The sequence below is a fragment of the Temnothorax nylanderi genome, unplaced genomic scaffold, assembly GCF_030848795.1.
Source record: "Temnothorax nylanderi isolate EJ_2023f unplaced genomic scaffold, tnyl_v1.0 TNYL_tig0406_pilon, whole genome shotgun sequence".
Lineage (NCBI taxonomy): Eukaryota > Metazoa > Arthropoda > Insecta > Hymenoptera > Formicidae > Temnothorax > Temnothorax nylanderi.
In genome coordinates, this window is record NW_027249468.1 from 27065 (window position 1) to 44555 (window position 17491).

Genomic DNA, 17491 nt, shown 5'->3' on the forward strand with positions numbered 1-17491 from the left:
GATACTTTCGATATTCTCTCCTTTCTTCGAGCCCGCGAATTATTCTGAATATGTAAACAACTCTTCTTCTATATCACTTATTTGTTTTGATCGCATCACCCTTCTGCTGACTATAATCAAAGTTAAGCACAATTAATATTTGAAGAATCAATTAGTCTCCGACTTCGCATTTGACATATCGGGGAGTAATATTTTATCATCATAGATGCTATCACATCGCTTAACGAATAATGATCGTAATTAATCAACATCGACATTCGAACGATCCGTGATTGCTTCTACAGTATACTCAACATACTCAACATATTTAAGATAAGATGTGACTTGTGTCTGATTCCATTGTATTTTGGAGACATGTATTGGAAGATAATAGAAACATATATTTTAATATTCCAAAGATTCGTTAATTTATATATTTTATATCATTCCTCGTAAAAATTAGATATCTGAATAAATAAATCTGAATAAACTGAATAAATATGCTTCTGATATTTTTCTTTGCTCGTTTCATGTTTGGAATTATATTAATATTCGTATATGCTGTATATCAATTAACGTAGATCAATGAAATATTGATCGCAATTTACTACGATAACATGTTACTTAAGATACTGGCAGTGTTATCGTTAATGGTTAATTAACGATGTTAAAATTATTTTCTGGCATTGGTCTTTGCTGCTGCGACTTATCATTAGCTTTCGTGAAATATACCGCGAAGGGGCACTATATCTCTTCGTGATATCGTAATTAACATGTATCATCACCGACGACGATCACGTTTTCTTATGCTTGCTATGAATGATACGATCTCGTGTATCACGTGCGATATGTATGGATTATGAAAATATCGCATGATATAAACGTCAGTACATAGATTAATTAAGCACATAAATGTTGATACCTAAATTACTACACATGTATAATTGTAAAAATTGTTAACTATATTACTTATTTTTATTAAGCGCGATATTACTAACAATAATTTAATTAATAAAATTTTGACTTAATGTTTTAATACAATTACTAAATTGAAAAATATTAATTATCTTAATTACTAATATAAATGAATTTATCAGTGTAATAAGATTTTTTTTAGAAACGTTGAAATTTTATAAGTTTTGGTGAAAAAACTGTAATTACTCTGCACTTATCAAGATGTTAATAGTTATTGAGATCACGAGTAAAACGCATGAACTTTATCAAAGTAAGTGTTCCAACGACTTTACATTTCGCAGAAATATTTTCGACAGTAATGAAAAGTACTACAAGTTTATGATATTTTCAATTACACTCATTTTCCCATTTTGTATCTTTAAAAGCATTTGAATATTTTTGCATATTATCAAGCTTTATTAAATAATGATATATTTGCTTAAACACTTATTTAAAATCACCTAACATATGAATTAATCATAACTCTTTTATTAAAATTTGACTGTTCGATATAACGTGCTGCTCACGGGTAGGTTGTTTAACTAGACTCATTTGACGCAATGTTTGTTTGCCTAATTGCCGAATATACTTAACTTGCTCTCGTCGGCCGAGCCACTGATTGTTATCGTCGTACAAATGAGGTAGTATGGTAAGATAACCGCGGTAGAGGTAAAGTCGAGAGGTAAGTGCATAGTAATTGCATCGCTCATTGTCAGTGTTTGTGAAGTTTTCAGTCCGAGGAGAAGAAACAAGAGTCGAAAAGCAAGTATTTAACAAAAAGTATATTGTTTAAATTGCGAATAAACGAAAAAGTATGAGTATGATGTTGTACAAAATTTTTCAATTGGGGGGTGTCAATTTTGTTACAAATATAAACTTTTCAAATTGTATCTCGTTGTTTCTTCTAAATATTTCTTTCCAAAGTTGACATTCATACGTTTATTATCTTATGTGATAAAATCTGTCATCAATAATAATTCGAGTATAATTATCAGATTATATGTATGTTATGTGAATAAGTTATGCCAGCAGTAAAGGTGAACAATTATTAGTATAAAATGATAAATAGGTAAAAAGAGAATAGTATCCAAATTTCGAAATAATTAACAAGCTACATGTACTGAACTTTAAATATTGTTAATTAAATCCTGTTATAATGACGATAAGAAAAGAAAGCGAAAATATGCGAATTGTCGGCTTGTCAGAGGCATGTCTTATCGCAATTAACTTGTACGCTCTGATAACGCGGATCTGTATTTATCAGTCAGCTGCGGATACAAGTGGTCTTGGTTTCGGAAGCGTCGCGGCAGACCAGCCGTTTTGCGGATGTGGACGGAAATATAAAAGAAAAATTCTTATCAGGGGTTATATGACCACTCATGTGTAATAACACAAACATAACATTTGTCTCTCGTTCGGCCTCTATATTTATATGCTTATAAATTTAAAATAAAACAACGTTATAAATTAATTAAGATAAAATCAAAGCTTCAAGCACATCCTAAGTATCCAAATTCTTCAATATGTGAATTTTTGAACAATTTTCTGTGCTAAAACACATTTTCAAATATTACTCTCCAGCGTCAAATATTCAGGAAGTCGAAGCTATCGATAAATTGTCTGCATGAGAAGTTTATAAAAGTACACGAGGACTGCATTCGAGGAGCGCGCTATTAGCGCTTTTTGTTTATTCTATCCTTGTTTTACACCTAATGAGCGATAAAGACAGAATGTTACAATAGCGCTAATAGCGCGCTCCCCGAATGTAGCCTACATCAGGAGCCTAAAGGCTCGTAAGATCTACAATAGCCGTAAGAGTAGTAAGGGCCCCTTGGCACATAGAAAATCTTTAGTAGAAGACTTAAGTAGTAAGCAAATTGACCAATCTTAATTAAGTTTTCAAGAATTCTTGGCTGCGATTGGTCAATTTGTTTACCGTTAAATCTTACTGCTTAAATTTTTCTATGTGCCATGACCCTAAAACGTAATCAATAAGCTATTGACTAATAAGAGCCACTATTTCCAACGTCTGTTAACTTCTAACCGACCGTTAACTTTTCAGAATAGCCAATATAGAAGTTGGCTATTTCGAAAATTAATGATCGGTTTAGAAGTTAACAGACGTTAAAAATAGTCCTAGTGGGATTTTTACAGTTCAAAAATAATCGACTGCGGTTGGTCAATTTTTACTGCTTATGTCTATTATATAGAATGGGCTTCAAACAGATGGAGCACAAATGAGTTGGCCAATCGTCGCAGTCGCAGCCAACTAATTTGTGCTGCTTGAAATTCTTTCTGACTTAACTCTCCATTGCTCTCGTGTTAGGTGAGCGCTAATAATATATTTTATTTCTTGAATCATGCATAGATATGGCATAAAAGTTGACTCTGAATGTTAATGTCACACTAATGCAGTGACAAACATACAAGCACGGCGCAGCGCTAACACGAAAGCACTCATGTTCGTTTGTCGAACGAGGGCAATGGAAACCGGAAGGGCATTAGAGAATCAACACTAGAAACTACCAAGGTCAAAATGACTTATTTGACATTTTTAAAAATAATTATTATATATTTTTAAAACATCACAATTTATAAAATTTTCTTTGACTTTTATTAAAATATACAGATATTTAATTTTATAAATTTATTTTCTTTTTTATTTTTTTTTATTTTGACCCCTCGGTAGAAAGGGTTGGATGTAAATTAATCATTGGTGATTCGGTAGAAAGGGTTAGGTATATAGGTAGATTTTTGGTACTTTCTAGTGTTAAATCGTTACGACGCTATTCTACTATGACGACTACTTATCGTTTGTGCTGTGCTTATATCGTCTTCCTCGATCTCAGTTGCGAGATTCATCGGCCGCGTTGTCATATATTATTGTTGACAAGCGATTTAGACCTTCACCTGCCTTTTCTTCAGTTTCATATATCAGTCCTATTACTTATAATTATATTTATATTTGTTGTTAGAGCGCTGTACTCTCTAATATCTGTTTCCCGAAGAGAAGACGCGTAAAAATGGCCGGGCTACATTTTGTCGGCATCATGCTCGCATTATTTGTCTGCATACTTCCCGGTTTAGCTGTAAAAGAATTAAAATTAGTCCACGTTGTAAGTACATACATATCTCATTTTAAACGTAAATTAATATATATACAGGGTGGGTGCGAAATCGTAGTACAAGCGAGAACAAAGGTCGAAATTCGAAATATATAGTCAAGTGCACGTGTGTACTTGATAGATTTTCAAAATCGTTTATTTCGAAAACAAAGCCTCGTACGAAAAAAATTATTCTACAATTTCAACTTATTTTGACACGAGAAATCACGTTATTAATCGTTTGTATTACGATTTCACACTCACCCTGTACAAGAAATATGATGATCATCAATGTGGTTACAGCTGTTCGCGCATAAGTTGTACGCGCCGTGGGATGACGATGCAAAAACCAACGTGACCAGTATCCCAAAAACTTTATCATACGAATCCTTTATTTCCGCCACGATGAATATACCAGTGGTATGTGTAATAATTAATCTTCTAACTTGATATCAGTATAAAATTACCTGATTAGAAATAATTAATTATAATTATTGTCATCATGTCTCGTGTGATCGGGCAGAGTGCAGAGCTCAACATATACAAACTCGGGGTGTATTTGCGGGAGATCTACAACGATTTTTTGGGCAACACATATACGCCCGAAATTATGAAAGCACGTACAACGGAACATTCCTTGTCGATTTTATCGGCCCAGCTCGTTAATGCCGGCTTGTGGCCGCCTGCAGGAGATCAGATATGGATTGAGAACCTCAAGTGGCAACCGATACCAATTGGTAATGAATAGAATTGTATCTCTTTATATGTCTCTTATGTATATCTTAATGTTCCGTAGGACAATTATTCCAAATCGGAATACAATCCACAAAATTATTTTCTACTATTATACTTTCTCAAAGTATATTTTATAATATAACATTATCTTGTAAAAATCAAATCATAGACACGACATATGAAAAGTACAAATCTAATTAGACAATATATCTAAATTAAGCAGCGTTGTAAAAGTTAAATTTATTTCTTTACGTAACATTGATAAATTCTTGCAGATTACCTGGAATTGGAAGAGGACACATTGATGCTGGGTTCTCTATGTCCGAATTTTATTTCACAGATGAACCAGATATCGCAAACAACCGAAACGCAAAGGATGCTAGCTCAGTATCAACCTTTGTTCGATTATCTTTCTAAACACACTGAAAGAAATATCAGTACTCCATCGGATGTGGCTCTCTTGTATGCTACTTTAGAAACGTTGGTAAGTCTGCAAAGTAAAATATAATAAAGTAATCGAGCTCTTTTTCTAAATCTGAAAATGACCTACACTATCTTCTTAAATAATACTTTATCAAAAGATCTTAAAAAGAGGAAATCTCTTTGGTTAACTCGCTTTTTTCTTCTCTTATAAATTTGTCAAATCTTGAAAAGTATTAACAGAATATATTTTTGTAAATTGTATTCTATCAGTGTAATATAGTTTTGTACATAATTATACAAATAATTAGGCGGAGCGAAATGATATGTTACCCAATTGGGCGAAGGACGTGTTCCCCGATGGTTCAATGCACAACGTCACTTTATTGGAGTATGATCTTCTTTCGGCGACTCATCTGCAGAGACAGTTGAACGGTGGAACCTTTTTAGGAGAGATTATCGGTAACTCGTTAAAATATATAGTAGGTGATATATCAAGGAATCGAAAAATGATGGTGTATAGTGGTGACGCGAGAAACATCGTCGGGGTTCTGAAAAATCTTGATCTCTGGTCGCCTCACATTCCCAATGAAGCGTCTGCGTTGATATTCGAATTATACTTCGATAACGATACGGGTATTCACGGGATGAAGGTAACATTTTATTTCATTGCTCTATTTATTGTTTAGAATATTTTATGTTCAGTTTTTACAACTATTCGATTCAGGTGTTTAATTATTGTTATTTAAAAATGCTCCGGCTGTCGTTAATAACTTGAAACAATACTGAAATTATTTCAGATTAATTATTACATGGATATCGACGACATGATCACTCTGACACTACCAAACTGCACAGATATATGTCCACTACAGACTTTAATAAATGCCGCTATCAATCTAATACCTCAGGACTCGCGATCTTTATGTGGCTGGTCTACTGAAAACTTAACGGAAGAGAAAAAAAAGGAGGAATTTAACTCATCGAATTACAATGGATTCATTTCGTATCAAAGCAAGATTTTAATATTTATTTTAATATTATTTTACGTAGCTTTTAATGTTTAAAGAACGCATATAGTAAAATTTTAAATGTTAATTTTAGTGGGATAAAATCAACATTTTCTCTTTTATTTTTATAAGACTTTTATATGTATAAAACATGAAGACGAAAAAATATAATGTAGGTAGATAACTAAATGTATGTAACTCTAATTAATATTGTACGCCTTGATCTTTGAACTTAAAAAATGTTATGTTATCTTCGTGCTAGATTGCGAGATCAGCACGACGGACTAGCGAAAGTGACTTTTCGGCGAATTGTACAAAATAATGCTTCGTGAAAACTACCGCACTATTTTCCAAAGCATTTAACCATCGCTTCTCCGCAGCATCCAAGTCTAAACCTATATATTCAAGTTCCTTGTCAATGTATTGTAATTTCCAAAGATCCGCGACGTGAGGTATAATTTTTTCCACAGATCGAGATCTTTGGTCGCTCGGTATAATTGTACGATATTTTCCAAGAGCGATGTTTAACGCGTAAAATACCAAATGCAATTGATTTATCACAACATAGGTGTTTTTCCGAATTTTCCCCTCATTTTTGGTCAGCACAGACTGAAGCGATTTTAATTTCGTCATCAAGTAATCGATTACCTTGACGCATATCGGCAATGAGTTACAAAACTCCAGAATTATTTGTACACGATATATCCATATGGATGTCTGGAAAGAAAAATTTATTGTATAATTATATTGCATAGTTATTGCTACTCTATTTTAAATAATTTCAAAACATTTCTAATAATGGTTTTATATATGTGCACATATATTGTTTTATATATATATACATATATTTATATTTGTATATATACACACACACACACACACACATAAAATATATAAAATATTATGTGTATTTATATATTTTTTGTTTATGTATATATATTTTTTCAAGTTGTCAATATGTATCATGTTATACACTTATTTGATGTAATATTTGTAAATATAAAGAATGCATAATGTAATATACCTCGATATAACTTGTCTGGTTTTCACGCATTACCTCATTCAGAGTTTTGACTATTGCTGTCATGATTACTTTTATGCATATGTTGGGCTTCTTCTCTTTTGTAAAAATATCAGATATATTCAATACCGTGTTCACAGCTTCCTCTTCCAAACTATCTTTCCAATAAATATTCCTCCGTTCTTTCATCACGTATTCCTCCATCGTTTTCTTATCGCAAAGTGCCGAGACAATCACTTTAGTCGACTCGGTGATTACACGGTCTATACATAGCGACTCTAGAGTGAAGTTCAACCAGTCGGCAGAAATCATTTTGTCTTCATTTTCGTTTTCTTTCTCTAATAGATTCCGTGCTCGTCCCGATTTATATTCTTCCGGTTTCCCTATTATAGGAAAAGGGGCCTCTTTCTTGAGGCTAATCCTCCTATTATTACGAGGTCGCAAATTGTAACGATGTCCGATATTAGTATTCGGTATTACAGCTCCTTGTATTATCATGGAAGCAGAAGCCGTCGTTTTCTCGCATGTAATTGTCTTTTTGTTGCGAGGACGTGGTTCGTAACGATGCTCGATGTTCGGTGTGCGTTTATCGTCGATAGACTCCGCTGCCACTGCAGCATCATCTTCCAAAATTCCAAAGGTGATATCGTTTATCCGCTCATCGTAATTGACGATCTGAAATTCGGAATTCTCATCATTATAACCATCTGATATTTGAAAAATATCTTTTGCACTTATGAAACTTTCAAGACTGCCATTGCTGGATGTCGACATCCCGTCAATCGAAGAGGAGATCTTCCCTGTCTCGTATGTAATTGTCTTTTTTTTGCAGGGTTCCAATTTAGAATAATATTCGGTGTCCGATAAACGTTTATTACCGGCAATAGATCTCGCTTCTACCGCGGTATCGTAATTAAATATATCGTAACGTGATGTACTGTACGCACTGTCCTCGTTTGGATAATCAGCGACGGTATTGCTCATCCGCAAGGCGGGACTATTACCAGTGCTATCGAGTAGAATGTCGAAATATTTGTCAGGGTTAACATTTGACATTTGAGACACGGCTTTTTCAGTTATAACCAAGCTTTTCGGACTGCAGTCAGATTCTAGCACCTTATCGGCTAAATAATTTTGGTTTCTCGTTGAGATGAAGCACTCTCTATTAAAATTATTTTCCAAATCAAATATTGGGTCGACAGATTGCAGGTTTCTCGCTGGTAAAATAAATTTACATTCACTCGGAACGTCAGCGTGGTTCTTTTGGAAAATATGTTTATTTTCGATTATTTTCTCGTTCGTCTGCTCAATACCACTTGTCGATCCTCTCTGCACTGAGCATCCTATATCTTTTTCAAATTCAAAGCACTGATGCTCAGGTATGCCATAAGTCATATCAAAATCTTCTTCATCCTCTTCACTTACGATCGATTCCACATCCGTTTCTGGAATTACGGAGGATCTTACTTCTTTTTCCTTTTCTCTCGTGATCTGACAATTGTTAGAACTTTGGTGTGTCCATTGTGTCCAAGACTCAACGGGCGATTGAATCGGATCGTTTGCCGACATGGATAGCTTATTTTCTGGTGTATTTTCAAATCTAGAGTACGAGACAGTTCTTTGAGGAGTATAAATAACGCATTGGTTGGAAATATCGAGAGGAGTTGACGTTGCGAAAGTATCCCTCAGGTTTGTTCCGTCAGATACCGATAAATCGTTATTCACGGGAGATCTTGATTGTTCAACATCAGTGCGCTCATCTTCGCGGTGACGATTACCGCGTGCATCCCACTGTCTGTCAAATATCTGTTGCAATTGCTCGACTGGAATTTGAGAGGCACAGACGATGGCAGATTTCAACCAGACAATAGCCTGAACGAAACTCAACTCCTCATTGCATCGCTCCAAGGTAGATGTCCCGTTGCTGAACGGTCGAGACAAATTACGTGGTAATTCTAGAAAATGTTGACAATAGCACCTGTAGTTATCGCGCATAGCGTCTTCGTTGAGAACGTTTGCATGGGAAAATGCGGGATCTCTCCTCGAGGATGATTTTTTTGAGGTATTTCTTGTACGAAGCAGGATGCGATCTGAGAAACATAATTGACGTTCTAATTACTTTCTAATATACAAAATATGTGCGCGCGGTACGTGTAAACAAAATAATTCACGAGTGCTCTCATCCTCTCGAGTGAACTTACCTGATGAGTCACTCAAATCACGACTTTTGTCGCAAGATTCCTCCACTACTTGTTGCATTCTACGAAGAATCGTTTGCTCCGTCCTCTGAATCCGAGTTTTCAATTTTTCGCACGTCTACAAAAAAGAGGAACGTAAATACGTAGTATACGTATCGATATTAATTGCAAATGTTTACCGTTACTTTCTTAGTTTTCGGCCTAGCTTTCGCTTTCTTCCCCATTTTTCTCCTCTCTCTGTTCTCTCTCGGTTTTAGTAATTCGCCGCACTTTTAAACGCTCTTTAATAGCTAAACGCCTGCTCGATTTAAAGCCGCGAACCGTACCAAATCGGTTTATAATTTATTTTATATTACAGCGGCTATATATACCTTCCAGACCAGAATTTGAACTTTTCAAAGATGGCGATTAGTCAAACTTTAAAGGCTGATGTACAACTGTCGCGCAACGCGATGTCGCGTTGCGGGATTATTAGCCAATTACGTGTGAAGATTCGTGAAAGATAACGATGCGACAAAAGCCAATTTCGTTCCGTGCGAACGGGACTTACGGCAGATTTCACGTGGTCTCGTTTACGCGACACGCGACCGGCGAGGGCGGCGAGGTGAGGCTGGTGAGGACGGTGAGGTTAGTACGGTCAACGGTGTACCGATATACGATTCATGGTAACGGTTCCGCGGGCGAAGGGCAGGCTTTTGCGAATCTTTGTTTTATCGCAAAAAATATAATCCGGCAACCCCGAGACTCCCGAGAGAATGGACGCGTTGGCGACGGGAAACTTGACGGGTTCGCAGCGGGACGAGTTGATGCAGCAATTGAAGCAACAAATAGCGGTCGCCAATGCCCAGGAACTGCTCACGGTACGTTATTCACGACGTCTCCCCGGCAGCTCACTTCGGCTGACTGAAAGTTACAAATTTTTACACGTATTTGCAGAAAATGACGGAGAAATGCTTCAAAAAGTGCATAGGCAAGCCGGGCACCTCGCTGGACAGCTCGGAACAGGTAAATTTTCCACCGCGCCAAGTCTAACCCTAAAGAGCTGCGTCAGAGAGACGCCCGAGATAATAAACCTTCTGTTTATTCAAGTCCCAGTCAGATGCCTTCCCTAAGATTATAATTAAATTGATTAGAAAATTTGAATGAAAAAGATTCCACAATGATAAAGTCATTTTGAAGATTCAAAACTTGTTTTGCAAAATTAACGATTTTGTTATTGTAATCCGTTCTCGAGCGAAGTCGAGGACGGAGGACGTTTCTTGGATTTAATCGATTCGATTATTTGTTCACAGAAATGCATAGCGATGTGCATGGATCGGTACATGGACTCGTTTAATCTCGTGTCGAAAACATACAGCGAACGACTTCAAAGAGAACGCAACAGAATGTAAATACGAAAGTTTGTGAAAATATAATTGTTACCTGTTATCCATATTGTAATTTAATAGCACCATTGCAATGTCGCAAATGTCCATTGTATAAATATATTCTTTGTACATGGCCAGTAAAGTATACATCACTTGGATATCTTTGATTCGGCATCTAGTTTTCTTCCAAGGCATTTAAAACGATGCATTGTAAATAATGTATGATACAATTAAAGTACAGGATATAACGTGGCGTGAAAGTGGGTTGTACGCTGACTTATATTACAATTTATACAAATTTTTTTATGTAGCGACAAATATCTTTATTTATACTGCAAATTTATAAAGGGGGACCCCGTTAACGTACTGTGTACTGTGTGTTTTTATCGAGATTTTGTAGGGTTTAGAGTGGTGGAAAAGAGAGTAGGCGGACGACTGCAAAAGAGAAAAATCTTTATAAAATAAATAACATATACATGTGAATATACATATTATTACATCATACTTGAAAATCATAAATAAGTAACATAGGTGTTTCGTAAAACCCACAATTCCACAGTACTTTTTTTTTTTTTATTATTATTTGCATTCTTTATAATTATTTCATACACACTAAAAGGCACGGTATAGCTACCAATGTTTCAACGTGGTTACAAAATAATTATCTGCGACCGTGTAAAGGAGTACCGTAAAGCAGGTTGTTATCAATACCTCATTCGTGAAATTTCAAAACTCGGAATTATGAATAACTATGACTATGGGCTATCTATCCTGAAAATATCGAGCCTGCCTCTCCATGAAATTTGTGCATTTAAACACCACTGTGTGTGTCATATATATGTACATACATTTTTTCATAATAAAATTATTACTTGATTTAACGTACAATCTGCGTCGGATATGTTCCTCTCACAACATAAGCTGCGTTAAACAACAATCATATAAAAAAGAAGATATTGTTCATCCCTGCGTACGAGTAAATACATTCAAAAGCATTACGAGACAAATAGTTTACATCTCGACAGCGTCCTTTAAAGAACGATCCATGGGTTTTACATACGCGTTCTCTAGATATATCTACGTTACAAACATGCGAAGAAGAAAAACCAAGAGACACGTAAGCAAGGTATAGTTACAAAATTGTCTTATGATTAAATGAAAGTCGCCTAAGTAGAATTATATCGCGCGATAAATCCCACCGGGGGCAAACTTTCTGTCACTCCGAAAGATCAAGTGAAACTTATAGCCGCATGTTCTTGCAGCAAATACGAAAAAAGATGCTCCTTAAATTATGCCCTTACAGTCTACAATGAGAGATACACTTATTCTGTAAACATGCGTGCTAATGGTAACGACGTAAAATACTATCTTAGTGTAACGTTGGAATGTATCTATCTCTCGTCTAAATTCTACAGAGCGTAGGAATGTTCAAATGCAGTCCTGAATCCCGTCGTCAAGATTGCCGTATCGATAATAGAATGTAACCACGCTGATTGGTCAGGAACACACCTGCTTTTTTCCTCTTTTTTTTTCTTCGTTTTTTAAATACACATTGGGATAAACGGCAGTTCGAACTAAGCGATTCCGTTACCGCGAACGCAGTGCTGAGACGAAGGGACTCTCGTGTGCTATGCAGAGCGCTTTTTAGGGTTCGTATAAATTACTTTTATCTTTCTTTGTCTCACGGTATGCTAATGCGTATGTGTAGTACAAGAGTTTAATTTTGTAAAGAATGTATATGTGCCATTGCTAAAGATATTCATACAATAAATCACAAAAAAGATTAATAAATTTGATAAATATCTAATTTAATTTAACGATAGAAACTTTCATACCATTTATTTTAGCATTTGTACTCTTCCTGCGAAAAGCGATATTTCCTATTGCAATGAGATTCGTACGCGATTGAAGTCTATCAGCATCCGCTAATCAGCTAGTGTTTGCATTACTACGTAATTTCATAATTTGTCCCTTCCTCTCGCATTTCGCACGTAGTTGCTATCAAAATAAATATTTATCTCATAACGTACTGGATGTGAATTCATAATTTATAAGTAATAGGACAATAATAATTAAATATAGTATCATACAAGTGTACAGTAAAAAATGTTGCAAGTATTTGAGCACAGTATTTCCTTGACATCATCATCTGGATAAGTTATGTGATGAATTACTATTAATCTTGCTGAACTTAAAAGTTGTATTAGTGACGGAATTTCTTCGTTCGAACCAGACATAAATTTTAATATTATAACGTAGTCTAGTCGTGTTAATGAAAAATTCTTTTCGTAAAGCTGGCTGGCTATACATATTTTTTACAAAAGGATTTTGATTTGTCAAGCATCTAGTTGATCCATCTTGAGTTGTACTTAGTTATTGCATATTATATGGGGGCGCAAAATATCCGCATTAAACGTTTTTTTCTTTTCTTTTCGTTATTTTGTTTTTCGATCGAGTTGTATTACCCAAAAATTAATATTCTAGTCTAGCTTTCACTAATTTCCTGCGAATCATGGATGCAAGAAAATATATAAGCACCTAATTTTTCTTCTTTTTTTTCTTAGATAACGTTAACTCTCATAAATAACTTTAGCTTCAAACACTTAGCACCATTACATTCGAAAAAATAATTTGATGGATTTTTTAGGCAATCCATTTCTAGACGGACGATTTCCTGATATTGTTACAATATCATGTCAGTAACTTTATGTAAAATGAGGTAATGGACAATGTTCAGTCATAAAATTAAGGGCAGAGATACTTCGGTAAACACGACAAAATGCTAATAGAAAGAGTCTGTAAAAAAAAAGGAGAGAGAAAAATATAACTAAGTTATTAACGTAGTAAGTCGTGTGCTCTTCCTTTTTTTGACTCTTCTCTAATATTTAAATTATCATAACATTTGCGTAATATGCTTGTAAGAGTAATATAATACTAGTATATTTTTTACATAACGTAGAAGGTAGCCTGTCTGAAGTTAAATGAAATGGTTTTACTTGGTAATATTCAATGTATGTTGTCAAAATATAGGTGTAAAACCTTTGAAATTATTACGAATTTTATATAATCGTGTGACTGCTATTTCATATAATTCTACATATATTCCTTGACATTTCAGTTTCGTTAGTTTTTCAATGAACGACAGAAGATACTCTTTTTGTAAATATAAATAATAAGAAATATACTTCGTATTAATAACAGTATATCAATCGTATTGCTTTTTTGAATTGTGCAATGTCTCGGATAATCTATGAAAAAGATGACGATTGTTCACAATACGCATAATTATTGCAAACTATGAGGGTGTCAGAGTGCCGCTTATCCTTACAAATCGTACAAAAATATGGTATCGTCTGTGGTAATATGCATTCAGACATTTTCCTTCTACGTTTATTTTTTCTTTGCAGCGTAACTTATAAGTATTGAGCCACAGCTTGGCAGTGCCTTTTATCAGAAACTATGAATTCAACTCTGCGAATTGCTGAATTCTTACAGTAGTAGTCGGCTTACAGTAGATATCCGCTGCGTTCTAGTGATAGGATATCGATCTTATCAAGATTACATACAAGAGGAACAACTCGCTAGAATTCTTACAAAGGATCTGTAGCGATACGATTGAAAATTACATTCCCTATGTATAATCCGCGGTAATACCCGTCGCAAAGTTTGATATATTCTTATCCGTATTTATATCTTCGAGCTAAAATATAACGGTTCTATGTGTATATAGTTACGTAATTTATGCGGGAGAAAAATATGTGCAATTGCAGTTGTAATAGTGCCGCCGTTTGCGTTAATTTAAGTTAAGTTTACTCACGCAAGAGGTACTACTCAAGATTTCGTCCATTTCTTCGATTTCTTCGCTTAAATCTTCGGTACGGGCACTTTGAGGCTTTTCCTCTTTCTTTGTTCGTAATTTGAGAGGACTGTCTATCTTGTCGGGCTCCTTAGTGGGACTTTGCTCGTTTGCGCTACCTGATGCAGACGACACAAAGTCTTCTTCATAGTTATCTAAACCATCTGCAGCTATAAAAATGTATTGCTTTAACATTTCTTCGAAATTTGTGCGTACTGTACTGTTAGGTGAGACTTAGAAAACCATAAGCTTTATATTATTATTACATTTTTTGTAACTCACCAAGCCCAATATCCATTAATTCCTTCAGATCGTTAATGTTGGCCTTTTTACCGTTTAATGGCGGCAAATCGCTAAATATAGAATTAGCTTTCTGATTTATGGTCGGCAAACCTTCTCGAAGAAAAGGCTCGGCTTTATTCATTGTACTAACGTTCTTCCGCTCCCCGCCGACGATAATCTCGTCAAAATATATCGTTTTCCCGAAGTTGCTTCCCGCGTTAACCGGTTTTTTACTTTGTACATTATTCTCTATACTTAGCTCCAAACTATTTATACTGTTTTGCTTAGATATATCCTCATTTTGATTTGCTTGCGTGTCGATCACTATAGAGTCGTCGAACTTAATTAAGGATTCGGATTTGTTTAACGGACTCATTTGATTAGACGTAACGATACTATCAGTCTCCTGTGCCACATCGTTCGTCGCCGTGCATGTGCCGTGTGGATTTGCGGTGCTCTTATCAAAAGTTACATTATTGTTCCTGTTACCTTCAATTCCATCAGTGTCCATTGTACTCTCCCTGAGAGAAGATTGATGCTTATCGTAATCCGACGTATCTGTTACAACGTCGGCGCCAATCGGCGGATCTTTGCATTTCTTGTCCGTTATTGTCACGTTTATTGGAACTTTCGGACTCTGCTCGGAAATGCTCTCTAATTTTTCAGAGGAATCATTATCGTTTAACGACGACACGGACTCTGTGTGGATTATTTTCGGTACAGACACTTCGAATGTCGCATTTGCAAAATTTGTTGTTGCTTCATCCGTCTCGTCGTGTCTGTTGCTAGTTTTGTTCTGTATAGGAAGGATTCATAAAAATGTATTTAATTTAATTATTTGAGCTATCTCGTTCTAAAGAATGCAGAAAAATATATAAGAAATGCCAAGAATAAGTTGTTTAGGAAGTTAAGTCAAATTTTTTTGTCAGAATGTGCCTCGAACAAAGAAACGAGACATTTTCTGAAACATTTTTTCGTATTAGCAACAAAGATATTACAACTCATCAAGTTAAGTGAAATATTTTGCATTGCTAATTACATGGGATGACATATTCCATCATCGATTTAATTGCTTGACCAAGACAATATAACCCGTTTTTTAAATCCATATTTAATTAACAATTACAATTAATTAGAGAATGATCAACTCAATTCAAGAAAATACCTTCTGTGAACTATTAAAGGCACCGTTGATGCTATTCTTGAGAATTTCTCCCAGCAATGGCTCGGTTGAATCGATACCTAATTCTTCGCACAATTTATTTCTCCCTACATAGTTATATTCCTTTCCAAAGTATGTTTCTGGATCATATACAGATATTGTGTAGTCGAGACCAAAGTATTCTAGGAACTCCCTAACTAAGGAAAACAATAATTTTCCTTCTGAATTAGACAGGTACTGCTTTACAGTTTTGTTGAGAAGTGGCTCGGGATTCTGAAACATTTATTTCATCTATTTATTTCATCTTTCTTTCTTTTTTTTATATAAATTTCAAATAACGATACAAGAGTAACTTGCAAGAGTTTAAGAATTAGAGAATACGTTTTCATGTCTAAAAAAATATCTATACATAAATAATTTACTTTTTTTCACGAGAATTGTATATTTTACAATATTTATAAAAACAATAACGCAAAGTTTTCCTTTTTCTCTCGTTTTATAAAACAGATTAGGTATATATAACGCGCAAATATCTCGTCTTACAAACAAGATGCTCCCGTCATTCATTTAGCAGGTATAAAAGGTTTCTACGTCCAATAGAACATAAAGATTCGTAAACAGGGAGCTTTCCTTTTACACCTTAATTGTAGCATGCTGCAACAACACTCACCATAACCGAATCCTGTTCCTCGAGTGCCAGAAACACGCTCGCCCTGAGTTCCGCCTGCAAACATCACAAAAGGGGTCCGATAAGGCCGACGAAGAGAAAAGGGGATCGCGAGGAATAATCTTAACGAAGCTTCCACTCGTTATCGCCCCGAAAACACTCGCCTAACCTACGGAGACTCGCGGAATATTGCTTTTTTTTTTAATCGCGAAACATAGCTTTCCGAAGACGCACCCGTATCTTAGCGAGGACGCCGTTGCTCTCCAGGGTCTGCACCACCAGGTCCCGCAATTCCGTGTCCTCCTCCATCGAGATGTTCCCGTCTATCATGATTATACAAATTAAAAAAAAATGCGCCGAAACGAACACTCAAGAGATGTAAATATTTACGCTTTCCATCGCGTGTCTACTTTTTCGCGGAAGCGACACTGCGCCTAGAGACTTCCCTTCCCCTTCCCTTTGCGCACGATCTAGGGATTTCCATTTCGTTGGGTGGTCGTCGCGGAATGGACATGAAGAAATTACTATACCCGTTTGTTCCTTTTCGAAGAATTTTCTGAACCTATTGCACCAACTTCTTGCACCAGGGTGCACCGGTTCAGAAAGTTGTTCGAAAAAGAACAGACGGTACATTTCGATATTCTCTAACCTTCGAATTACTTACCCGCGTAAATTCAAATAGCCACACGTGCATACATACATATGTATACAATAAGATACAAATACAATAACAGAA

At 35.4% G+C, this 17491-nt stretch overlaps 3 protein-coding genes across 6 annotated transcripts in view; 2 read left to right on the forward strand and 1 right to left on the reverse strand.

Moving 5' to 3' along the window:
* Positions 1–6494, forward strand: part of LOC139782358 (venom acid phosphatase Acph-1) — a 33552-nt gene extending 27058 nt beyond the window's left edge. The window contains exons 1-7 of one of the 4 annotated variants that reach the window (XM_071721371.1): positions 1570–1615; positions 3909–4049; positions 4341–4457; positions 4561–4774; positions 5048–5256; positions 5504–5845; positions 5993–6494. In XM_071721371.1, coding sequence (XP_071577472.1) covers positions 3957–4049; positions 4341–4457; positions 4561–4774; positions 5048–5256; positions 5504–5845; positions 5993–6259 — 1242 coding nt within the window. In that variant the 5' untranslated portion in view covers positions 1570–1615; positions 3909–3956 and the 3' untranslated portion in view covers positions 6260–6494. The other 3 variants (XM_071721368.1, XM_071721370.1, XM_071721369.1) reach the window with 3 other exon arrangements.
* Positions 6445–17203, reverse strand: LOC139782363 (uncharacterized). The gene is given in 11 exon segments (XM_071721377.1): positions 6445–6480; positions 6482–6963; positions 7253–9313; positions 9425–9539; positions 9607–9690; positions 14435–14488; positions 14606–14814; positions 14927–15722; positions 16092–16361; positions 16759–16812; positions 16990–17203. Coding segments are annotated over 11 exon segments (4257 nt in total). The 5' UTR covers positions 17086–17203.
* LOC139782361 (mitochondrial import inner membrane translocase subunit Tim13) lies at positions 9873–10946 on the forward strand. Its single transcript, XM_071721374.1, has 3 exons — positions 9873–10281; positions 10358–10426; positions 10714–10946. Exons 1-3 carry the CDS (start codon positions 10177–10179, stop codon positions 10810–10812), a joined length of 273 nt encoding a protein of 90 aa, XP_071577475.1. The 5' UTR covers positions 9873–10176; the 3' UTR covers positions 10813–10946.
* Positions 17204–17491: the final 288 nt, after the last annotated feature.